Source organism: Doryrhamphus excisus, chromosome 21, assembly GCF_030265055.1.
Source record: "Doryrhamphus excisus isolate RoL2022-K1 chromosome 21, RoL_Dexc_1.0, whole genome shotgun sequence".
Taxonomy (NCBI): domain Eukaryota; kingdom Metazoa; phylum Chordata; class Actinopteri; order Syngnathiformes; family Syngnathidae; genus Doryrhamphus; species Doryrhamphus excisus.
This window is the reverse complement of record NC_080486.1, coordinates 11,638,770-11,664,081: the sequence shown is the minus strand read 5'-3', so window position 1 is coordinate 11,664,081 and position 25,312 is coordinate 11,638,770. Positions and strand designations below refer to the sequence as shown.

The 25,312-nt window shown below is 44.5% G+C and overlaps 1 protein-coding gene across 1 annotated transcript in view; it reads left to right on the top strand.

Annotated features, from left to right (window-relative positions):
• The window catches only part of LOC131108561 (cadherin-6-like), a 354,525-nt gene that overhangs the window by 310,522 nt on the left and 18,691 nt on the right, over positions 1-25,312 (top strand). Inside the window, exons 20-24 of the mRNA XM_058059595.1 lie at positions 13,583-13,915; positions 18,041-18,335; positions 19,211-19,330; positions 20,543-20,710; positions 21,319-21,506. Of these exons, the coding sequence (XP_057915578.1) occupies positions 13,682-13,915; positions 18,041-18,335; positions 19,211-19,330; positions 20,543-20,710; positions 21,319-21,506 (1,005 nt within the window). The 5' untranslated portion in view covers positions 13,583-13,681. The remainder of the gene's footprint in view (positions 1-13,582; positions 13,916-18,040; positions 18,336-19,210; positions 19,331-20,542; positions 20,711-21,318; positions 21,507-25,312) is intronic.

Genomic DNA, 25,312 nt, shown 5'->3' with positions numbered 1-25,312 from the left:
ATTTAATATATACAGAAAAATAAAAAATATTTAATATTTTATGTAAATTGTGTAAATTAACTCAACATGACTCTTAAAAAAGCATTTTATAATATATTTTCTCATGTAGTTTTCCATTAAATATTTTCATAAATTATTTTTCCCAATTGAAGGACAATGGGTTTAATGCAAAGAGCACGATTGAAAACAAACAAGTTTTCCAAGTATAAAAAGTGCTGAGTAAAACGTGAGCATGTCAACATGTGACAGTTAGTCCAACGGATAAAACCATCGATTTTCACCTCCAAATAGTCCCCGAAAACGCTTTCTGCAAGCTAACATTTCAGCGGAAGCTCCAAAGTTGTGCTGGAATGAATGAAGTGTGCCTCCGGCTGGCTGCTACTGTCAGGAAACAGATCGATTAGATTTCACATGATGGAAACAAAATTCTTTAAACTGTACTCAATAATTGATTAGTCATGCCTGCTTTTGCTTAGCAGCTGCAAGGCTTCTCTTGAAGGTCGTATGCGGTGACGGTTTGTTTGGCATGCAGCATGTGTGTGTGTGTGTTTTTGACAGACAGCTTGTGCACGGGTGTCTTTGCGTGACTTTTAGCGTGTCACTTTGTCTGCGGCACGGTGAAAGCAGAGTGATTTGATTGTGCTCTCTAACAGCCTGCAGGAGGAATGATGCGCGTTATTGCACATGACAACAACAACACTGCAGCTTTTACACAAAATTGTTCCTTTCCAGAAAGGCTGCCTTGATGTGCACACTTTCTTCTTTTCCCTCCCGGGCCTGTCACCCTCAGATGGGCCCCTCCTCCTGCAGATAATGGTCTCCTGTCTATTTTGTGAATGATATCTGGATTCCATTGTGTCACAATGCCTTTGTGACTTTCTTCTTATCATTTTTTTTTTCTTCTCTCCCGTTTCTGTAAATGAACAGGCGGCACGTCGGCAAAGCTCCTATTTTCTCTGAATCCCCCGAGTGAGAAGAGGCGAGCCGGGCGCCATTGTGGGCTCCCTCTTCAACATTAGGACGGTTCACTGACAAGAATAAAATGGAAGCATCTCCAAACAAACTACCTGTGTGTGCTTCCCCTCGGGAGGGACACAATGCACACATCTGTGCTGCAACACGGGACATGCGGTAATAATAGCGAGCGGCCGTGTAACCCCCGTCGTCTCAGGCTGGGGGCGGCGGGCGGGGGCGGGAGGATCTGTCCACTTTGCAGAAAAGGTCATCCTACTTTGGCGCTTTTGACGCGAATAACTGACAAATGGATGTTTGCCGTCCCGCAGGCCTCCAATTAAGCCGTTTCACACGGAGGAGAAATGGGGCAGGTACCGTGAAAGCCCCTCCAGCGCTCGGCGAGTTTGATCTAATGAAGGCGATGGCAAACTTCGGTTATTGTTTGCCAGAGGACAATCCCGCCGAGCTGAACGCGCCGCCCCGGGAGTTTCTTTGAAATGGAAAAATGGCATTAAACATTCCATTTGTATTAATTACACCATGCGTCTCATTAGCATCGCCGCTCTCCGTTGGTTCGAGGCGTCCGTTGCGCGCGGCCCGAGGCCTCGCGGAGGCTGTGATGTCACCGCATGACACGAGATGCAGCTCTCCTGCGGAGACGTTGCTCAATCGACATCTTCAACGCTAATTCAATTAATCAAAGCTAAGTAATTCAATCCGGTGGCCGTGGCCGAGCAGATGTACGCCTCCGAGTGGCTTTTAAGAGAGTCCGGAGGGGGCGGAGGCAGAGATTTGGTGACACTTGAGAGGTCAAAGGTTAAGCTAACAGCAGCAGGTGGTACTTGAGAAGCTAACATCAAGTGCCGTTTGGCAACCTTGCGTTGATGAAGAATGTCATGAAGTGATGTTGACATCGCTAAATGAAGCTAATTTTATACTTTTGAAATGTTATTCCTGCGTCTACACCGGGGGGGGGTTAGGGGGCTGCTCATTCAGCCACCCACGGAAAGAGCGATACAACACCAACAGCGCAGCAGCGTGCACGTGTGGAAACACGCTCATAAATAATGGAAGCGCCGGCAAAGCATCTGTCAGCTTTTCTGTCAACTCCGCTCCAGTCAGACGAGGCCGAGGGTCGGAGTCCGCGTGTTCCAAACGCATAACGAACCTCCGTCCTGCTTACACCGGACGCCCTCGCTCTCACCTACACGCCTCACCCCATCTGCTGATTTACAAGGTCCTGCACCCCACCCGAAAAGGAGAAGACGAGCGCATATCTTGCTCTGCGTTACATAAATACTAGCGTGGAGGGGTGGCGTTTACGTTCGCTGTGGCGGCGTTGGCTTTGGCATCGGTTTCAGTCAGGTGGTAGTCGGCACCAGCGTGTATCACCGCGGTGGCATCGGTGGTGGCGATGTTTGCATTTCACCGAGCGGTAATGTTTGCATCGATGACAACGGCGTGGGCGGCGGGTTTGCAGTAGTTTGCATCGGTGAAAATCTTTGGGATTCAAACACGCCTCCAGCGTCGAATATGCCACATTAGCAGTTGCTTTCCAAAAACAGTTGGAGAGTTTTCACACTTGGCATCGAGAGCCAGCCAGTGATGGGGAGGCTAAACGGGTTGCTCCATGAGGGGGGGGGAGGCATGTCCTCATGGCGTCATCGGTAGAGTCTCGCCCACCAGCCGGCGCCCTCCGAACCCCCTCCGCCCCTTTTCCGTCCAGCTTGGCACTGCCGTCATAAAGCTTGGCTATCTGTAAACAGTATTCCCGATCATTCATGCCAAGTCTTTTATTTTCAGGACTTCATAAGCCTGGCAAAGGCGCTGCTGGAAAGGGGGCGGGGTCTAATGAATGAGTATGGGATGAGGGTCTTTTTAATTGCAGTCTGGGAGAGAAGAAGAGACAAGTCGGGCCTCTTCATAAGTGCGCCTTTGTTTTGGGTTTTTTTTTCACAGCGAGAACCCCCCCTCGCTCTTTTTTTTTTCCCCCCTCAATGGCAGCTTTGGGAATGCAGATGCAAATTTGCTGCATGGAGGAAGTTGGACCCCACCGCCCGACCTCCCCCTTTCTTTTAAGCATCATCAGAATTCCGAAACGGTCATCAAAATGAGAGCGCACCGTCACTTTAAAATGCCTGACTGGGAATGCTGTTAAAATGTGCATTCCGCGCTCCGAATCGATCGGCGGGATACGCCCCCCTGGCCCGCTATTCCATAGTCACCTTTGCTGTACGCCATCCCAGCAGTAGTTCTTCCATAAAGGAAAACTCTCACGGCGGTGACCTCAAACGTGACGAAACGACATCTCGGGATAATGAAAGGAGTAAAAAGCAAATTCCAATCATTTTTCCAGCCGGTGAGCAAGATTAGTTGCTTAAAGTGGTGACATTGCTCGCCGGCGTCTTTGACTGTGCGGACACGTTAATGCAGTATTGATTGTTTATCTTGAATAACAGCGGCGGCGACGGCGAGGAGGAAGCGAGCGGGTCTGCAGGCGGTAGGTTTGCGATAGATAATTCCGTCTTTTGACTGGTTGCTGCCGATTGTCAATCTGGGCCAAAAAAAGGAACGCGTCCTATCTCGCGGTCGTCAAGGTGTGAAATGGGAAAGAGAAGGTGCGCTGCAATGTGGCCATCGCACGATAAGGACAAATAATTCAATCTCTCGCCCTCGCCGGAATGGTAACTTCCTGGTGTCGATACGGGAACTAGCCTGTATGGCCACTTAGAGTACTTCCTGACCTTTAACCCCGGCAAAAAGCATCCAGTAATTACAAATAAGCGATCCAATCCGGGAGAGAAGTTGAAGCGTTTCCAAGCGTGCGGGTCTGCAGGACTCGGGAATCAAGCGCTAACGCGGATCAATCGGGCTTCTTTGTTCATTAGTGGTTCCGCTCCCAGGAGTCGGGGGGGGGGGGCTGGCCATGGCGGCGCTCATTCCGCCAATGAGGCGGCAGTCCCCGAGGGCGTAACTAGCGGAGGTAAATAAAGGTGAGTCACCGCTAAGGTCAAAGCGTTTCGCCGTCGTCGCTCAGAGGGAGGTGGAATGCGTCAGTAAACATGCGGACATTAAATCGGGAAAAATAGGATTACGGCGGAAAATGTAAATATTAATAGGACAAAGTAGGACAACCATGTATAAGCTAACTCTTTTATCCACTGTAATGTTTAGGGGTGTTTAGCCGGACTCCCACTAGAGTTGGTTCACACAGAGGTGTCCAACATGCAGCCAGGGGGCCATTTGTGGCACGCAGCTAAAAAAAAAAATTCGTAGGAGAAAAAAAGAGGCGGCATGGCGGTCGAGTGATTAGCGTGCAGACCTCACAGCTAGGAGACCAGGGTTCAATTCCACCCTCGGCCATCTCGGGTACTCCGGTTTCCTCCCACATTCCAAAAACATGCTAGGTTAATTAGCGACTCCAAATTGTCCATAGGTATGAATGTGAGTGTGAATGGTTGTTTGTCTATATGTGCCCTGTGATTGGCTAGCCACCAGTCCAGTGTGAACCCCACCTCTCGCCCGAAGACAGCTGGGATAGGCTCCAGCACCCCCGCGACCCTCATGAGGATAAGCGGTAGAAAATGAATGAATGAATGAATGAATGAATGAATGAATGAAAAAAAGAGGATGGGAATAAAGTCAAAATATTATGAGAAGAAAATGTCAAAATATCACCAAAGTTTCGTTATGTCAGAGATAAAGAATCAAGTGGCCTACTTTGCCATAAATGAATACCATTCAGGATTCCACCTTCCGTAACGCCCCCATGCGTCTGTGCTCGTGTTCAGGTACAGTTTAGGGAAAAATGCGGACCAATTTAGGAGCTGTAAAAACGTGAGGCCCCCAGCCGGCGTCGTTAATAACGGCAAAAACGGTAGCTCCCGACTGTCAGCGCGTTGTTTTATGGGAGCGGCGGAGGAAAGGTCGTTACTCTAAGTTGGAGGGGGGGGGGGGAATTTTCTTCTCCGTGCTGGACTTTTATTGCAGCCATATTTTAGCCGTGTCTTTGTTTTTTAGTTCCATGTATTATTTAGTGTTTGACCATCATGTTGTCTTGTTGCTGACCCTCTGCTACAGATGAATACATGTACCCCCTGCCCGCACTTACTTAGCGGTTACTATGGCAACAAACGTGGGAACAGAACTCCACTTTGTGTCAGATCAACCCCCCCCCCCACCACCCACCCAACCCGCTAGAAGTTGTCTGGTTTCTTCAGAGGGTAGCGTGATCATTGCAATCAATGGCAGCGGTGCCACAATGTTGGACTGGTAGCTGGTGAAAGTACAAGTACTGTTCACTTGACTGCACCCTGATTTGCATCCCATCAGGACCGGCGGGTGACCACAAAGACCTCAGCGGGAGGGGGGGAGCAGGAAGCCGGTAGACCACCCACCCCCTGTGATTCTTCCCACCACCTCTGTCCACCCTTCGTGTCGTGCACTCTTTATGCAAAATCACACGTGCGTTTATTAGCCCCCGGGAGGACTACTTAAATGACTTTAAGCTGCAATTTAGACAAATTTCTGAAAGTGCTGCTATAAAGTTGGGCTCTGTACTTGAGGGGGGGGGGTGTGGGGGTTGTGGGGGTGAGTGCAGTAAACACAGGAGCTCAGTTTATTGTTGTCACCAGAAGCAGCGCCAACCTTCAACAATTGAGTCCAGACACAAAATGAAGGGCGACTCCCGCAGCCCTCCGCAAGACCCGAAAAGTGGGCCACTCCACTCCGACTGACGGATGCGAGCGAAGAAGTAGAGGTGGGGGGGGGGGGGGGGGGGGGGAATGGTGGGGCTCTCATCGACTTGGCCCAGATTGCGTGATTTATACCAGTTATTTGCTATGCGGCGGCATGCAGCGGGGGCGTACGAGGCTGCGGGGCGCGAGCTAATTTACCCGTGCCGCTGTCATTCACTCATTCATTCGTTCATTCGGTCTCCGCCACGTGCAGGATGTGAATACATTTTTGATTGGGCATCAATAGAACCAATGTTGTAATAGTGTTTATTAGCAAACAGCTACAATGTCACCAATGAAGTGACTGTAAACAAAAATTGCAATTCAAAGTGTAACATGCAAGCATTTTAAAGCGCATGCAGAGCTAAATGAGGCAGCTACTGCCATCTGGTGGCGTAAAGTTATATTGACGAGTTAATATTGACAAAAATGTTTCATAGGGAATAAATATAATTTGATATGCATGCAAAATCCATCCATTTTCTTCTGCTTGTCCGAGTCGCAGGGGCTGCAGTGTCAACAGGAAGTCCCGCGCCATCTCTTCCTGTTTCACTGGGAGGACACCAAGACATCCGTCCAGCGTGTCCTAGGCTGAACACCTCATCAGGGAGGTGTCCGGACTAGATGCCCGAGCCAACTCAACCGGCTCCTATCGATGTGAAGGAGCCACTCAGATGACCGAGCTGTCGGGGTTAGCGAAAACAAAAATAATGTGAAATAATTTTTCAAATGACATGTGAAAACTGAGGTTAGATCAGGGGTGGGCAAACTTTTTGACTCGCGGGCCACTTTGATTTAACAAAATTGTCCCGGGGGGGGGGGCAGAATATATATTTAATACACACTATTTTACGCTTATAATTCTGACAGTCCGCATTGAATTATTAGTCTAATTTTATCTGTAAATCATACTATCAGCTGTCACTATCAGACCACAGCAAATTACGAAATTTAATTTTACAGTTTTGTTTTTTCTGAATCAAACATCCGACTTGACTTATGTTGCCAGCTGTTGTTAAAATTGTTAAAATTTGAAATATTTAGAAGCAGTTGATGTTTGCTAAATAATCACTAATAAATACAATAAATCACTATATTGACAGTTACTATGGTACCCATTATGCCATGGTATGGTCATATCACCTCATACTTCGGTACGTGACAAACAAAAAAACAAACAAAAAAAAACCTTAAACCATATTAGGAAAGCAGGAAGTGATCAAATTATTATGTCATTGTATGGTCACATCACCTCGTACTTCGGTACGAGGTACATTATTAAAAAAAAACAAAAAAAAAAAACCTTAAACTGTATTATGGAAAGCAGGAAGTGAACAAATGTAACAGTTACTGATTGTAAAAGTACCAGATGGAGGGGTAGGATTTAATAAGCTTTGCTTCTTCCTACTCCTTTTGGACATGTGGAACTGTGAACTGATTATGTGATGCATTCAATTGTAATCTGATGCATGGTCAAATGAAATAAAACCATGACCATAGAAAGCAACTGGCGGGTCGGATTCAAACGCTTAGTGGGCCGCATGTGGCCCCCGGGCCGTAGTTTGCCCACCCCTGGGTTAAATTATATCATATACAGTTGGATTATATGCTGTGGGATACATTATGGTATATTCCAAGCATGCATTTCCTCAGTCGTGTGTGTTTATGGCATAGAAACGGGGGCGGCGTGGGCGTCAGCGCGTCTAGACAGTGAGTTTTTTTGAGCTGCACAATAGATCGATACATATTGACGATGTTCAAAGGGGAATTATTGTTATTACTGTTTGCTGGCCGGCGTGTTTTGTGTTGCAGCTAAGATGATAAACGAGCGCTCCTATATTTCTAACCCGGATTCCGAAACTGCTCTAAAATGTAGAACAGCTCCAGGACCTTCACTGCGGGTTGCCGTGTTTACCTGTGGACACCCCCCCCCTCCCCTTTTTTTTTTTTTCTTCGGTCACTTTCTCTCACCTCCCTCGTGCTCACTCGCCCGCCCACCTGGCTGACATTCTCCTCTCTTACTTTTAATTGCACCCCCGGGGGCCGCTGTGAGGTTTGCCTGGGCACGACGTGCGGCGCAGGGTGCTCGGCCATGTCGCTCACGTCGCTCGTTAAAGAGAGATACAAACACAGAAGAAGAAGAAGAAGAGAATGCACCCCGGTGTAAAATGCCACCCGGGCTGGTGCGTGCATGTGAAAAGGCCATTAGCAGTGCACACGGCGTACGTATCGATGAAAGCGTTTGTATAACTCCTGTCTCTGCCCTCATTCGATAAAACCAATAGCTACCTTTAATCGCTAATTGTTGCCATTCTAAACGGACGTCCAGTCGTCAGGGGTGCATGCTGGGAAAAATTGGCAGCGAGACGCATTAATCTTGCTTACCAGCTCAGGTCTTACCAGCAATTTTCATTTTTTTTTCTTATGCAATTAGGGAGCGCATGATATGAAGCGAGGATGGACGAGGCGGGCGAGGAAAAGAAAATAAAGGGCGCCTCGGTGACGCTTGTAAACAGCGGCTCTTAAATGGGAGAATATAATTATGGAGTCATGTTGTATTACACGCTTCCATTATGACGACAACGCTAAGACCTGTACTGCGGGTCTGCAAGCAGTTTGACGCCACCTTCACTTCAAGTTTAAGCCAACTTTGGTGCATTTGCTCCACCAAATGCAATCTTTAAAAGCATACTTTTGGTGAAATCTAGTAGGGATGAATTTTTTTTTTTCCAAAATTTCAAAATTGATATGTGTGACTGTCTTGTTCTTCATTGGATGACTGAAGAAATGAACAAAAAAATCACATTTTTGAGACTGAAATCAGAGATATTTACATCATTACATCATTAATTTGTGGTTATTGTTGTAACTGTAGTTGATATTGGTATTGGTATTGGTATGACATGCTTGTGACTGTTTTGTTTGGGGGTCCTTGAACACACCATGCGTCACCTCATTCTTGTTCACAATTGTTGTTACATAATCTCATACTATGTGCTCACGTGTCCAGTTGTCTTAGTAATAAGCCTCATATTGAAATTGCCCATTCATTTCTGTACAGTTTTCATTATTTAGGCTTATTATAATAATATTAGTTTCACTGTACTGTTGCTTGCACCTCAAAAGAGCATAAACGTAGACGTTCACCGCAGCTCGACATTTGTTGTAATCGCTCGGCGATATCTCGCTCGGCGATAAGTGTGCAGTTTTTTTTTTATATATAACATCAGAATATATATTTAATCATATATCAAAGATGTATCATTGTGTGTTTTCTTTTTAAGTGTGCAGGAGTTGGGGGGGCGTGGGGGGTTGCATGACTTCCTGTCAGATGTCTGAAGGCGTACGCGGCTCAACTGTTTGGGAACCACGACTACATAGTACCGATATTGTCCAGCATGTCATGTCTGATGCCAATATCAACTACAACAGATGAATAAATGTAAATATGCTCTCATTGCCGCCTCCCTAATGTCCATTTTTGGTCATTTCTTTAGTCATCCATGAAAGCAGACCTATTATCTTCCTGTTTTTGAAGATAACGAGATATTCACACACATCAGCACATATCATGGACATGTTTACCTCTTTTTGGACTATTGATTTGGTCCATCTAGTGCCTAATCGGTTATTTGATTAATCGAAACAAGCTTCAGATTAATCGAGTAAGAAAATGAACATTTAATGCTTCTTTTGCTGTCATATTTCTTTTAAATATTTTCCCCCAACATTAAAGAATTGTGACCACCGGTCAATTAAAATAACTATCAGAATTATTTGATTGGCTTCTTAGTTGACTAACTTTGTTGATAGAAGTATTTTATATTATAGAAGCATAATATATAACATATTATAGAAGTACATATAGTATATTTATGCTTCTATAATATAAAATAAAATATAGAATTATTTTATTGGCTTCTTAGTTGACTAACATTGTTGATAGAAGTATTTTATATTATAGAAGCATAAATATACTATATGTACTTCTATAATATGCTATATATATGCTATATATATATAGAAGTACTATATGTACTTCTATAATATGCTATATATAGGATATATAGCATATTATAGAAGTACATATAGTATATTTATGCTTCTATAATACTAAAATACTTCTATCAACAAAGTTAGTCAACTAAGAAGCCAATAAAATATGCATAAATATATAGCATATATAGCATATTATAGAAGTACATATAGTATATTTATGCTTCTATAATATAAAATACTTCTATCAACAAAGTTAGTCAACTAAAAAGCCAATAAAATAATTCTGACGATTATACCATATGAAAAGCTGCACATTTGTATGCGGCACAAACATCCATTGACGTATGAAATTTTGGACTGATAAATTAAGCGAATGTATTGCAGTATTACCCTAGGTCCATGTGATGGAATAGTAGAAATATACTCCTTCTACACATCCCTTTACTTTGGAAATTGCACATTTATTGACGTTTAAAACGAAACATCATATGCTCCCGTGACAAAAACACTAGTGTGGACTGCGGAATAACGAGTGACTGACGCGTCAATCTTGTAACGGAGGTAGTTTCTTTTTTGGGGGGGATGTAATTAAGTCGAGATAAGAACCCAAAGAGGAGCGTTAGTCAAGTAAAGGCTCTTTACAACATGTCATCAAGTCCGCATGCACTCATTGTCACCGGTTGTCACGGCAACGCCAGCGCGATTGATTTGGTGACACAAGCGATCCGTTCACGCACCGATGGACTGGACACATGGTCAAACGGGTGCCGTTTCTGAACACTCGGAAGCTCCGACATCAGTGGGTAAAATTCCCGCAGTCACCCTCGGAAGTAAGCCGTTATGGGAGCAAAAGACGGGGGGAGGAAGTCTACAATTTCTCACTTTTCAGTCCCCCCAGCTGGAAAATGTCCCATTACTTGAGCGCGTATGGTTATTGGCGTCACATAAACGCGACTAACCTTCATTTAAACCCGTCGGTGGCCACATTATGCCGTTAGCTCAATGGGAAGTCCGCGAGCGTCCTTCAAGTCTCCCTCCATCTTACTCCACTCTGGCACCGGACAAATGTAGCACGGCAGGCATTTTGTCGACACGGCAGCATTCTTAACCGGCTGTGACATTTTTTTTTTTTTTTTTACCCACAAAATAAAGCTTCCGCTGACTTTATTCCTGGTCGTGGTGCACCCTTGTCAGGAGAATGATGGGGGGGGCAGGGAACTGTGGCACAATATGGCTTCCAGGCCATGACAAATGTGGTCAAGGGGGGGCGAGCGTTCCCGGCGGACGTCTGAGCCCTCCATACAGTGGAGGCATTAGCTTTCCGCGGTGACATTATGAAGAAATCCATTGAAAAGGCCGTCTTTCCAGCGCTGGGAGACTGGACGTAGAAAGCTTCATGAGTCCCCCCCCACATCACCCCCAGGGACATGCTGGTATTTCCAAGCACGCCGAGGCCTACAGCTAATCAATAGCTCAAAGTCCCACATGCTCCTCGCCGGCGTCAATTAAGTAAATTCATAAAGTCGAGTGTGCAGGGAGTGGAGGAGGAGGAGGAGGAGGAGGAGGAGGAGAAAGGATCGGAATCATGCGGTCATTTAGTGAATTTGGATAGGAAGCAAAGCTGCAGTTGCGGCTTATAGAGCACAGCGCCGTGGTCAGAGTCCATTCCTCCACGGGCGTTATTAAGCAGCCTGACAGTCCGTCTCACTTTCACCTGCCTCCATCAGCAGCGCCTCGGCTGACCCCGTGCTCTTTTTTTTTTTTTTCTCCTCCTTTTTATTTCCCACAGCACTGCCTGCTGATCCAGGCAGAGGACACATGCAAAGTGAGTGGCTTTCAGCGCAAAGCCAAGCTATAATGCATATGAAGCAAAGCAGGCAGCTGGGGGGGAGAAGATGGGGAGGGGGGGGGGAGGGGGGGCGGGGGTGTATGATACTGCAATGCATGGACCTTCAATTTGCCTCATAAGGGGAAATCCGGGCACGGCCCAGCTGCCTCAAAGAGACAGGTAGCGTAATGGATGGACCCGTGTCCCCGATGGACTGCTGACGCTGCTCTGACAGGACCTTTTCCAGTTCTCCTTCACGCTCCCCCCCACCCCCCCACCCCGCCCCCATCGCCTGGCGTCTGGTGTCAAAAACTTCCTCCGGGTAATACATAAAGAAGTGATGCAAACATATGAATTTGAACAAAAGACAGCAATAGTGGAACATGGGTTTAGTGCAGGGGTGGTCCCAACCTTTTACACTGAGGTCCACACTAAATATCGAAGCGTGCGGGGGCTACTATTTCTTTAAACTCAATTATTTTATTTAATAATAATAATAATAATTATTATTATTATTATTAATAGTATTATTTTTTTAATAATAATAAAATATTATTATTAATTAAAATAATATAATTATAATCGAAGCATGTGGGGGCTCAATTATTTTATTTAATAATAATAATAATGTTTTATAATATTATTTTTATAATAATAATAAAATATTATTATTATTAATTAAAATAATATAATAATTATAATCGAAGCATGCGGAGGCTCAATTATTTTATTTAATAATACTATTGTTTTATAATATTATTTTTATAATAATAATAAAATATTATTATTAATTAAAATAATATAATAATTATAATTGTAGCATGCAGGGGCTCAATTGTTTTATTTAATAATAATAATAATATTTTATAATATTATTTTTATAATAATAAAATATTATTATTAATTAAAATAATATAATAATTATAATCAAAGCATGCGGGGGCTACTATTTCTTTAAACTCAATTATTTTATTTAACAATAATAATAATAATATTAATTAAAATAATATAATAATTATAATATAGTATATATTTTTAGAAATATTTTCCAGTTCCCTGATTTGACTCACTGCATCAACTGTAGACCAGGACTCTGTACTGGTCTGTGGGCGGGACTGAAGTAATGTTTGTTGTGCCCTCGTTTTGGATTAAAGTTAAACGGAACCCTGGTGAGGATAAGCGGCATAGAAAATGGATGGATGGATGGAACTATCCAAAACCTTCCACCAAGGCAGGAAGACATAAAAGGAGTTCTTGAGGTTTTGTTTTGAAGATGCAATAGCGAACATTTGGTGACATCATTTTTGGTGCCGCCGCCCTCTTCCTCGCCCCTCTTTCCTCGCTCCATTTCCCTGCTTTCCCTTCAGACTCCCCGGCTCTACTCTTCCATGCGGGTCAGGCTGCTTAATTCGTGCTACTTCCTCATTTCCCAACATGCACAGCGAGACGAGATGACCGTAGTGCACCCGCCCCCAGTGGGGGCCCGCTGATGAGCCTGCTACCAGAGCCCGCTAGTGCAGTCTCGGAAATGGTCCCTCCAGCTGAGAGGAATAATAGGCAGGAACGTCTTCTTTTTTGCTTCCTTCGGCATGTTGGCCTTCAGAGGACGAGATGGCATAAAAATATTTCAAAGACTTCCTGCCGCCCGTGTCGGCACTTCCCCCCACCCCCACCCCCTCCTGTGTGTGTTTGGCAAACAGTCATTTAGCAGAGTATCTTTACACTGATCTTCAAGTCCTAAAGTGAGCTTGACATTGCTGTGGTCATTCTGCTGTGTGATAACAGCGTGTGCTCCGGCAGATGCTTGCAAACGATAGAAGAAGGCGGCCGCCACTCCATTATGTGTTGATTCAGGCGCTCCATGCAGATAAAAGTGGCATCCGCAGGTGCTATTGCTAATCTGATAGAGGCCTGTCAATCACAGGCGGTGCACATGGATGCTCAATGTGGCAATGGTGCTCGTTAGTGGTGTTTTTTGTAAGCGCTGCATCTGCACTCGGCTAGTCGGGTCTAGTTTTTCCCTGTACTGACTCACCTTTCCCATTTTTTTTTTTGCTACTTCCAGGTGCTAGTTTACAGCATGAAGACCGAGCCGTCACTCTGACCCAAAGACCGCCGCATACAGAGAGGGAAGGACAGCGGGTGGACGAGGACCCTTGTTGCTATGGAGACGGTGTGTGTGCTAATGGTGCTGTGGGCCGCCGTGGCCCAGCTCGGCTCGCCGGCGGCGGGACTGAGGTCCCCTCGAAGGACTACAGTGGCACACAAGGGGTCCGCGGGCCTGACGGGACAGGACGCCAACGGGGTGCCGCTCAGGCGGTCCAAGCGAGGATGGATGTGGAACCAGTTCTTCCTGTTGGAGGAGTACACCGGCACTGACATGCAGTATGTCGGCAAGGTCAGCTCAACGCACACGCCACACCTGTCATTCATCCATCGATCATCCATCCATCCATGCACCGCATCACCTGTACAACATCTACAAATCGTTCTTTTCTGTGCGTCAGAAGGGAATTCTCCGGCAAGGTCATGCCGACGGCGGCGGCGAAGAAAGGCGTTTTTGTTGCGGCGGGGCTGAATGGGCCCGCCGTTTTGCATTCCCGCTGCGCTCTCTCCCGCCCAGGAAGGACTCATTCAAAGCAAATGAGATTGTGCAACATATACATCCTCGCCCGGTGACTTTGAACGCCACTCAAACAGGATTACACGCCCGGCAAACATGCGCCAAGAAACCAAACGAAACATCGAGAAAACAAAACGGAGCCTACAAAATGGGGTCCTTTGGGTGAATCCAGATTTATCTTTGCGTCTCCTTCGTGAGAGTGTGCAGCAGCTGAGGGCGTCATCTTCTACCGGGCGAGTTTGCGCTATCTTGCTTCAATTACTGCGTATTAATTGTGAGAATACAATAGAATTAGCGCCCAAAGGAAGAAAAGACGATAAAAATGAATAGAAAGTAACACAATGACAGGTTAGTGCAAACAATTGTCACAATTATTATCCTCACAAAGCGCAAAGAGACTCGAGAGAGGCAGCTGGTTTTGGCTGCTAATCCCGCCCCTGCCGCCCAATCACGGCGTCTTCCTGCAGCCTCTCATTAGCAGGCGAGCTGCATGCAGGCCTTGCAGCCCCCCCCGACTTCCCAGCTGCCTGTCACCGGGGGAAGAGAATGTTTGTTTATTTCATTATTTGCTACTTTTACCAAAGGGCACGCTCCCATACACACACACACACAAAACACACACACACACACACATACACAAAACACGCTTCATGGCCTGAGAGTGTTTGTGCTGCACTATCATATCTCATAAAGTATTTACAGCCCCTGATAGGCCCCACCAGTTCTGGGCCTGGTGGGCAGGCTTTGCAACGTAGTTTGTGTCTGCATGTGTATGCATGCAAACAACCCCCCCCCCCCCCCCCCAATTCATCCGCCACCCCCAGGCTGCAATAGGGGGGGGTTGGTGGGACTGAAAGCAGACAAACACACATAATAGGCTGCAGAGGGTCCGCATGACTCAGCAAAGACGTGAATGCCTTCTGACGGCCCACAGCAAACGTTACTCTCTCTCTCGCTCACTCGCTCGCCCCCTGTGTATGTGTGTGTGTGTGTGTGTGCGTGCCAGCTGCTCATGCTGGCAAAGAGCTAGCAATATGCTGCTCTACCTGCAACATGGCACCGCCCCCTGCCATGAGCATCATCATAGTCATCATTGCTTTTAATAAGGCTCACCTAAGTCAATGTGTTAGCATCAAAGGGCTAACTTCCTTTTTTTGGCCATCAAATCTATGATTTATTTCACGCTTTTTGGGGGGGGAGTTTTTACCCTCTACTTAACATTATTGGTGAGCTTCTTTTTACGCTTGAGTGACATTCAAAGATGATCTTTAAAAAGGGTTGTAGCGGTTGTTAGCAATATTAGCTCACTTCTTTTTACACTTGTGTGACGTTTGAGAATGCTAACAAATGAGCTGTGGAATAACATAATCTTGTTGGATAGCATCATTAAACAGATTTTTGATCAATATAGTAATCAGAAAAAACATACTTGCTTAATTAAAGTGCAAATATAAACAGAGAGATATAAATAGAATATATAAATAGAAGAGAGAAAATAAAACATTTCACTAAATAATCGACGAGCAATTGGTTACGTTCATGGGTCCGATGGGACGACATGATGATGCTTTTTTGTAGATAACTTTATTCATCCCAGATGATGACTATTTACTGGAAAAGGGGGGAGAAATGATCATTAATTTTCTAAAACTAAATCATATTGTTGATGGCTGTGCATTTAGAAATCATTCATTCATTCATTTTCTACCGCTTTTTCCTCATGAGGGTCGCGGGGGGGTGCTGGAGCCTATCCCAGCTGTCTTTGGGCGAGAGGCGGCGTACACCCTGGACTGGTGGCCAGCCAATCACAGGGCACATATAGACAAACAACCATTCACACTCACATTCATCCCTATATGGACAATTTGGAGTCGCTAATTAACCTAGCATGTTTTTGGAATGTGGGAGGAAACCGGAGTACCCGGAGAAAACCCACGTATGCACGGGGAGAACATGAAAACTGGAATTGGAATTGAACCCTGGCCTCCTAGCTGTGAGGTCTGCGCGCTAACCACTTGACCGCCGTGCCATTTAGAAATCATAAGACCAGAAATATAAGAGAATTTTAGCAGCGTTCAGAGTAAAATGAAGACATGTTATGTTGCTAAAATGTTATTTTCCATCAGTGCTGTGTCTTTGAAATAAAACCTCCAAGAAGAAGGACAGTAGTGATAATTAAGAGAAACGATACATTTTAGTGTTCATATTTGCAGAGTTTAACATTAAAAAAAAAAAATTAACATTTTGTCATTAAAGTTAAGAATTACAGTTATAATGGGTTTTGTTAAACTTTTGATATGATGGGTTGGCTTCTTTTTACACTTACATAACAAAATACAGTTAGGCTAAAATCAAGAATGCAGCATTTGTGCACCGTGACTTTAAATAATGATGTTATGATGGCCACAGTTTGACATTTCTATCCCCATACAGGAAAAAAAAATCGATTGAATGAAAGTCAAATCACGATTACTTCCACGACTTTATGAAACAAGACCCGTGAGTCCCCCCGACGCCTCCACGAGGGTGTCTGAAGATTAGGAACAGCTTTGTAAAGCGGCGTGTTTTGCACCTTTTGAGTGCATTTTGTTCTGTGCCTGCCTTTTGCACATCAACACGCACGTGGAGTCTATTTCTGTGCGAGTGGCGACCATCTGGCTCCTCCAAGGCAGCCAGTTCTCCACAGGCCGGGACACGAGGCCTGCGAGGCTAACTGGCTAATTGCCCTGAGCGCCTCCATCGCGACTCCATCCCTCCCGGTCCCGTGCCGCCTTCGCCCAGGCGTGGAAGAAGTCCTCCAGAGCTCGCTATAGCGAGCAAAGAAGCGCAAAAGTAGTCATTGTGGTGCCGTGGGGGGTAGGGGGGCGGGCTATCGACGCCCACCTTGAATGTGGCGAACACCTCAGCGCCCCCGCTGTAATGCTTTAATTGCGTTTTCAATATAAATTGATCGGCTATTGTGAATGCAGCATTGATTTTCCATTTTCTTGGTGTGAAGAGAAGAGCATCAGGTGGGATGTTGGGGGGGGGGACTCGACCCCCGTGATGTCTCACAGCTTCCAAAGCAATGACACAACGTCTCCAGTCTGGATGTTATCAACAGATGACAGGGGTAGTGTTTTAAGAACAGCTCCTGCCACATAGAGGATCTTTGAGTGGCGTTTTGGCAGCAGGTCAGAAAGAAACCGTAGATTGCACCTGTCATAGAGATGATCTGTGACTTGACGGGTTTTTTTTTTTTCCCAGCAGAGAACTCCTTTAATATAGAGACTCTTTTTTTTCCCTCACAAACAGCAGTGATCCTCTCATCTAGAGGATCTTTGACTATCGTTTGTGTAGTGTACCTTTAAGAAGACTTACTTACTCCTGTAAGATCTTTGATTCATTTTTACAATCTGAAAAAAAAAAAACAAATAGGGAGCAGATAGCTCCCCTCATATAGAGGATCTTTGGATAGCTTTTTTTTTTAAAATGCGGTTGGTTCTCAAAAACAGTCGAATGTCTGAGCTGAGGATCTTTGAGTTGTGGGTGTGCAGTGTTTCACTCTTGTCATATAGATGATCTTTGAGCAGTGGGTCACTTCTGTCATAGATCTTTGATTGGCATTATATGATTGACAGCTCCAATCATTTAGAGGATCTTGGACTAAGTGTAGTTCTAGTTGCAGTTTAGGTCCTAAAAAAACATTTGAGCACTCCTGTCATATAGATGATCTTTGAGTAGTGGTGGTGTAGTATATCCTTAAAAACACTCCTGATGTATAGGAGATCTTTGAGTGCAATAGGTCTTTAAAAATGGCAATGGTGTCCTGTCGGATAGAGGATCTTTGCAGTGGATCATCGTATATTTTGTTTCTACCTGTTATGTTCATAGAACGTTGTCTCTCCTCTTGCATCGCAGCTTCACTCCGACTCCGACCGCGAGGACGGAAGCGTGCGTTACGTGCTGACGGGCGATGGCGCGGGGACGCTGTTCAAGATAGACGAGAAGTCGGGCGACATCCACGCCACCAAGCGTCTGGATCGGGAGGAGAAGGCGTACTACGTGCTGCGCGCCAAAGCCGTCAACCGCTTCACCAACGAGGCGCTGGAAGGCGAGTCGGAGTTCATCATCAAGATCCACGACATCAACGACAACGAGCCGCGCTTCACCAAGGACCCTTACATGGCCAGGGTGCCTGAGATGGCCGACATTGGTGAGTCAGACATTTTTTTTTATCACCATTGTTGATTTTCTTTTTTATTTGAAAAAAAAATGACATACTAACCCCTTACGTTTTTTTTCAAAAATCAACACCCTCAAACTTTGGCATTTTATGCCATTTTGGGGTGCTTCTGGGGCCCCCGTTGAGTGTGTGTGAGGTTTCCGATGTTTTTTTGACCAGAAAAGTGCATTTTCAGCAAGTTGAAAAAACTGAAAAAAACGCCATACTAACCCCTTACGTTTTTTTCAAAAATCACAAAATTTATAACTGGCATTTTATGCCATTTTTGGGCTCTTCTGGGCCCCCTGTTGAGTGTGTGTGAGGTTTCTGATGTCTTTTTGACCAGAAAAGTGCATTTTCAGCAAGTTGAAAAAATTGGAAAAAAACAACATACTAACCCCTTACGTTTTTTTCAAAAATCACAAAATTTAAAACTGGCATTTTATGCCATTTTTGGGTGCTTCTGGGCCCCCTGTTGAGTGTGTGTGAGGTTTCCCCTGTTTTTTTGACCAAAAAAGTGCATTTTCAGCAAGTTGAAAAAATTGAAAAAAACGCCATACTAACCCCTTACGTTTTTTTCAAAAATCACAAAATTTAAAACTGGCATTTTATGCCATTTTGGGTGCTTCTGGGCCCCCCGTTGAGTGTGTGTGAGGTTTCCACTGTTTTTTTGATCAGAAAAGTGCATTTTCAGCAAGTTGAAAAAACTGAAAAAAACGCCATACTAACCCCTTACGTTTTTTTCAAAAATGGACACCCTCAAACTTTGGCATTTTATGCCATTTTTGGGTGCTTCTGGCCCCCCTGTATAGCAGCAACGATGGGAAGTTGGTTTTGCCCCATTGAAAGACCCTCTCCCCCTGCAGGTACCCCCGTCATCCAGGTGACGGCTTTAGACGCAGACGACGCCACCTACGGGAACAGCGCCAAGGTGGTCTACAGCATCCTGGAGGGCCAGCCTTACTTCTCTGTGGACCCGGAAACAGGTCTGTGTTGTCTTCTTCCATCCTTGTCTTGTTGATGCTCCAGGAGACATCTTACTTTAGCATCAAAAGCATCAACCAAACTCCCCAAATTTCCCAAAATGGCGCCACTTGTCCACCAGCTGGCTTGGCGCGGGGGTCGGTTTGGCGCAGACACGTTGGCAAAATGACCGAACCCAAAGTGTAGTTTTAATCATTAATGTGTGCTCTGGATCACATCCTGGTTTGTCTGTTTTCTACTCTGCTTAAACAAACAAAAGGGAAACCAGCATAAAAAAAAGCCATTTGCAGATTAGCGAAAGGGATTAGCACTAATATGTTTTAACCCACATGTGACATCAGCGACCCCCCCCCCCCCCCCTTAGCATCGACATGGCTGGACTTCATGTTATAAGCAGGATTATTTCTTACTCCATCCATAACGTCTGGCAACCCGCATCTTTATTTGCACTTGGAAAATGATGATTTTATTCACATTTTCTTGGAAATAGAACTATTTTTGGAATATTTTTGGAAGTTTTTTTATGTAATCCTGTAGCTTTCCAATGTCACATTGAAGTTTTCCGTAAGAGTTTCTATGAAGAACTTTATTTTATCATTAATGATGAGAGATTATCAGACCAATTGGAAAATTCATCAGTCTCTCCCTCAGAGACCTGAGGTCACATTTCAAAGTAAAGGCATGACAATAAAAGGTAATTAACTATCAAAAATCCTAATGGTGCAAACGATCCTTGTAACGATGCAGATCAATCACGTTAGAGACCGCCCCTAAATTAAAGCAACACTACGAGTCTCCTCCTAATAAAATCTTCTCAGCGACTTCATTACGCGGCGCCAGGACGCATAAATCTCAAAGATGAAAGCGTCGTTAATCCGAGGCCGGGCTGACGCGGCGGCAACTATTTTGAGGTGCGGCGCGCTGGGATGTTTGATGCTCGCTCTCCACCTGAGGAAGGAAGTTCATTATCTTTACGACGTGACTTTATGAAGCTGAGGAAATGTACGGGATGAATTAGACTGCGGGGAGCCTTTTAAAAGTGCAGCGGGCTGCTCTTCTTACTGTACTGTACTACAGTACTGTACTACAGTACTGTACTACACTCGCAGTCTCATGGGATTGCAGTACTCCTCTACAAACAGCAGGGGTGCTAATGTGTTCATTTGAATTGCATTGCATCAATTGAATTAAAAGCATGGTTTATTTTTGTTCAGGCGTGATCAAGACAGCCCTGCCCGGCATGGACCGCGAGGTGAAGGAGAACTACCAGGTGGTCATCCAGGCTAAAGACATGGCCGGACAGATGGGGGGCCTCTCGGGGACCACCACCGTTAGCATCACCCTCTCCGACGTCAACGACAACCCGCCACGCTTCACCAAGAGTGAGTTTTAGGGCAACTACAGGCACTGAAATATCTCACAATGGGGCGCCATCTTGCCCCCGGGCCACCCTTCCATCCAGTCCCATGCTAATTATGTTGAAACCTGGAAAGTATATCGTATTGGGACACCATCCACCACGCTAATTACCTGTTGTGTCCATGTTGCAGTTAATGTTAGTGTTCAGCCGTCGTCCAAGCAACATGCTTTATTACGTGCACACCTCGTGCACGCCCACAATTTACTTCGGTGTCAGCGGCCATCAATTTGATCCTCTTCAAGCGCAAACAATTTGCTATAAAATGAAGAATGAATCCACCATGGAACAAAATTGATGTCAGATTGGCTCCGCCTCCTGATCTCTGCCATCTGGTGATGGCACACATGATGATGATGATGATGAAGGGCGATAAATTCAACAAGCGGCGAGCAGAAGCAGGCGAGGTTACAACCTCCATTGTGACACGCGGACTCCATCTTGGAGCCAATTAACCCTCCCGAGCTCGCCCTCCTCTCCGTGGGGACTTATTGACAATCTTTGTCCCCATTGGAGCGTCATTCCTTCTTTGGAAGAACATCAGGAAGAAGAAAAATGTTTTTGTCTCCACAGCCCTTTATGAGTTCAAGGTGCCCGAGTCCATGGCTCTGGGCTCGGCGGTGGGAGTGATCCGAGCCGTGGACATGGACATCGGGGAAAACGCAGAAATGGACTACAGGATCATTGGGAGCGATGGGCCCGGAATGTTCGACATCTCTACCAATAGGAGCACGCAGGAGGGCGTCATCGTGCTCAGGAAGGTCAGTTGAAAAGAAATGTCACTTCCACTTCCTCTTAGCCAAAAAGGTTCCCGACCCCGGATGTCTAGGGGCCCCTGTTGAGTGTGTGTGTGTGAGGTTTCCGCTGTTTTTTTGACCAGAAAAGTGCATTAGAAGCAAGTTGAAAAAACTGAAAAAAACGCCATACTAACCCCTTACGTTTTTTTTCAAAAATGACCGCCCTCAAACTTTGGCATTTTATGCCATTTTTGGGTGCTCCTGGGCCCCCTGTTGAGTGTGTGTGAGGTATCCACTGTTTTTTTTGACCAGAAAAGTGCATTTTCAGCAAGTTGAAAAAATTGAAAAAAACGCCATACTAACCCCTTACGTTTTTTTCAAAAATCACAAAATTTAAAACTGGGGTTTTATGCCATTTTTGGGCTCTTCTGGGCCCCCTGTTGAGTGTGTGTGAGGTTTCCGGGGTCTTTTTGAGCAGAAAAGTGCATTTTCAGCAAGTTGAAAAATTTGAAAAAAACGCCATACTAACTAACCCCTTACGTTTTTTTCAAAAATGGACACCCTCAAACTTTGGCATTTTATGCCATTTTTGGGCTCTTCTGGGCCCCCTGTTGAGTGTGTGTGAGGTTTCCGCTGTCTTTTTGATCAGAAAAGTACATTTTCAGCAAGTTGAAAAATTTGAAAAAAACGCCATACTAACCCCTTACGTTTTTTTCAAAAATCACAAAATTTAAAACTGGCATTTTATGCCATTTTTGGGTGCTTCTGGGCCCCCTGTTGAGTGTGTGTGAGGTTTCCTGTGTCTTTTTGACCAGAAAAGTGCATTTTCAGCAAGTTGAAAAATTTGAAAAAAACGCCATACTAACCCCTTACGTTTTTTTCAAAAATGGACACCCTCAAACTTTGGCATTTTATGCCATTTTTGGGTGCTTCTGGGCCCCCTGATGAGTGTGTGTGAGGTTTCCTGTGTCTTTTTGACCAGAAAAGTGCATTTTCAGCAAGTTGAAAAATTTGAAAAAAACGCCATACTAACCCCTTACGTTTTTTTCAAAAATGGACACCCTCAAACTTTGGCATTTTATGCCATTTTTGGGTGCTTCTGGGCCCCCTGTTGAGTGTGTGTGAGGTTTCCGCTGTCTTTTTGACCAGAAAAGTGCATTTTCAGCAAGTTGAAAAATTTGAAAAAAACGCCATACTAACCCCTTACGTTTTTTTCAAAAATCACAAAATTTAAAACTGGCATTTTATGCCATTTTTGGGTGCTTCTGGGCCCCCTGTTGAGTGTGTGTGAGGTTTCCGCTGTCTTTTTGACCAGAAAAGTGCATTTTCAGCAAGTTGAAAAATTTGAAAAAACGACATACTAACCCCTTACGTTTTTTTCAAAAATGGACACCCTCAAACTTTGGCATTTTATGCCATTTTTGGGTGCTTCTGGGCCCCCTGTTGAGTGTGTGTGAGGTTTCCTGTGTCTTTTTGACCAGAAAAGTGCATTTTCAGCAAGTTGAAAAATTTGAAAAAAACGCCATACTAACCCCTTACGTTTTTTTCAAAAATGGACACCCTCAAACTTTGGCATTTTATGCCATTTTTGGGTGCTTCTGGGCCCCCTGATGAGTGTGTGTGAGGTTTCCTGTGTCTTTTTGACCAGAAAAGTGCATTTTCAGCAAGTTGAAAAATTTGAAAAAAACGACATACTAACCCCTTACGTTTTTTTCAAAAATCAACACCCTCAAACTTTGGCATTTTATGCCATTTTTGGGTGCTTCTGGGCCCCCTGTTGAGTGTGTGTGAGGTTTCCTGTGTCTTTTTGACCAGAAAAGTGCATTTTCAGCAAGTTGAAAAATTTGAAAAAAACGACATACTAACCCCTTACGTTTTTTTCAAAAATGGACACCCTCAAACGTTGGCATTTTATGCCATTTTGGGTGCTTCTGGGCCCTCGTTGAGTGTGTGTGAGGTTTCCGCTGTCTTTTTGACCAGAAAAGTGCATTTTCAGCAAGTTGAAAAATTTGAAAAAACGCCATACTAACCCCTTACGTTTTTTTCAAAAATGGACACCCTCAAACTTTGGCATTTTATGCCATTTTTGGGTGCTTCTGGGCCCCCTGTTGAGTGTGTGTGAGGTTTCCTGTGTCTTTTTGACCAGAAAAGTGCATTTTCAGCAAGTTGAAAAATTTGAAAAAAACGCCATACTAACCCCCTTACGTTTTTTTCAAAAATCAACACCCTCAAACTTTGGCATTTTATGCCATTTTTGGGTGCTTCTGGGCCCCCTGATGAGTGTGTGTGAGGTTTCCTGTGTCTTTTTGACCAGAAAAGTGCATTTTCAGCAAGTTGAAAAATTTGAAAAAAACGACATACTAACCCCTTACGTTTTTTTCAAAAATGGACACCCTCAAACTTTGGCATTTTATGCCATTTTTGGGTGCTTCTGGGCCCCCTGTTGAGTGTGTGTGAGGTTTCCTGTGTCTTTTTGACCAGAAAAGTGCATTTTCAGCAAGTTGAAAAATTTGAAAAAAACGCCATACTAACCCCTTACGTTTTTTTCAAAAATCAACACCCTCAAACTTTGGCATTTTATGCCATTTTTGGGTGCTTCTGGGCCCCCTGATGAGTGTGTGTGAGGTTTCCTGTGTCTTTTTGACCAGAAAAGTGCATTTTCAGCAAGTTGAAAAATTTGAAAAAAACGCCATACTAACCCCTTACGTTTTTTTCAAAAATGGACACCCTCAAACTTTGGCATTTTATGCCATTTTTGGGTGCTTCTGGGCCCCCTGATGAGTGTGTGTGAGGTTTCCGCTGTCTTTTTGACCAGAAAAGTGCATTTTCAGCAAGTTGAAAAATTTGAAAAAAACGACATACTAACCCCTTACGTTTTTTTCAAAAATGGACACCCTCAAACTTTGGCATTTTATGCCATTTTTGGGTGCTTCTGGGCCCCCTGTTGAGTGTGTGTGAGGTTTCCGCTGTCTTTTTGACCAGAAAAGTGCATTTTCAGCAAGTTGAAAAATTTGAAAAAAACGACATACTAACCCCTTACGTTTTTTTCAAAAATCAACACCCTCAAACTTTGGCATTTTATGCCATTTTTGGGTGCTTCTGGGCCCCCTGATGAGTGTGTGTGAGGTTTCCTGTGTCTTTTTGACCAGAAAAGTGCATTTTCAGCAAGTTGAAAAATTTGAAAAAAACGACATACTAACCCCTTACGTTTTTTTCAAAAATGGACACCCTCAAACTTTGGCATTTTATGCCATTTTTGGGCTCTTCTGGGCCCCCTGTTGAGTGTGTGTGAGGTTTCCGCTGTCTTTTTGATCAGAAAAGTACATTTTCAGCAAGTTGAAAAATTTGAAAAAAACGCCATACTAACCCCTTACGTTTTTTTCAAAAATCACAAAATTTAAAACTGGCATTTTATGCCATTTTTGGGTGCTTCTGGGCCCCCTGTTGAGTGTGTGTGAGGTTTCCTGTGTCTTTTTGACCAGAAAAGTGCATTTTCAGCAAGTTGAAAAATTTGAAAAAAACGCCATACTAACCCCTTACGTTTTTTTCAAAAATGGACACCCTCAAACTTTGGCATTTTATGCCATTTTTGGGTGCTTCTGGGCCCCCTGATGAGTGTGTGTGAGGTTTCCTGTGTCTTTTTGACCAGAAAAGTGCATTTTCAGCAAGTTGAAAAATTTGAAAAAAACGCCATACTAACCCCTTACGTTTTTTTCAAAAATGGACACCCTCAAACTTTGGCATTTTATGCCATTTTTGGGTGCTTCTGGGCCCCCTGTTGAGTGTGTGTGAGGTTTCCGCTGTCTTTTTGACCAGAAAAGTGCATTTTC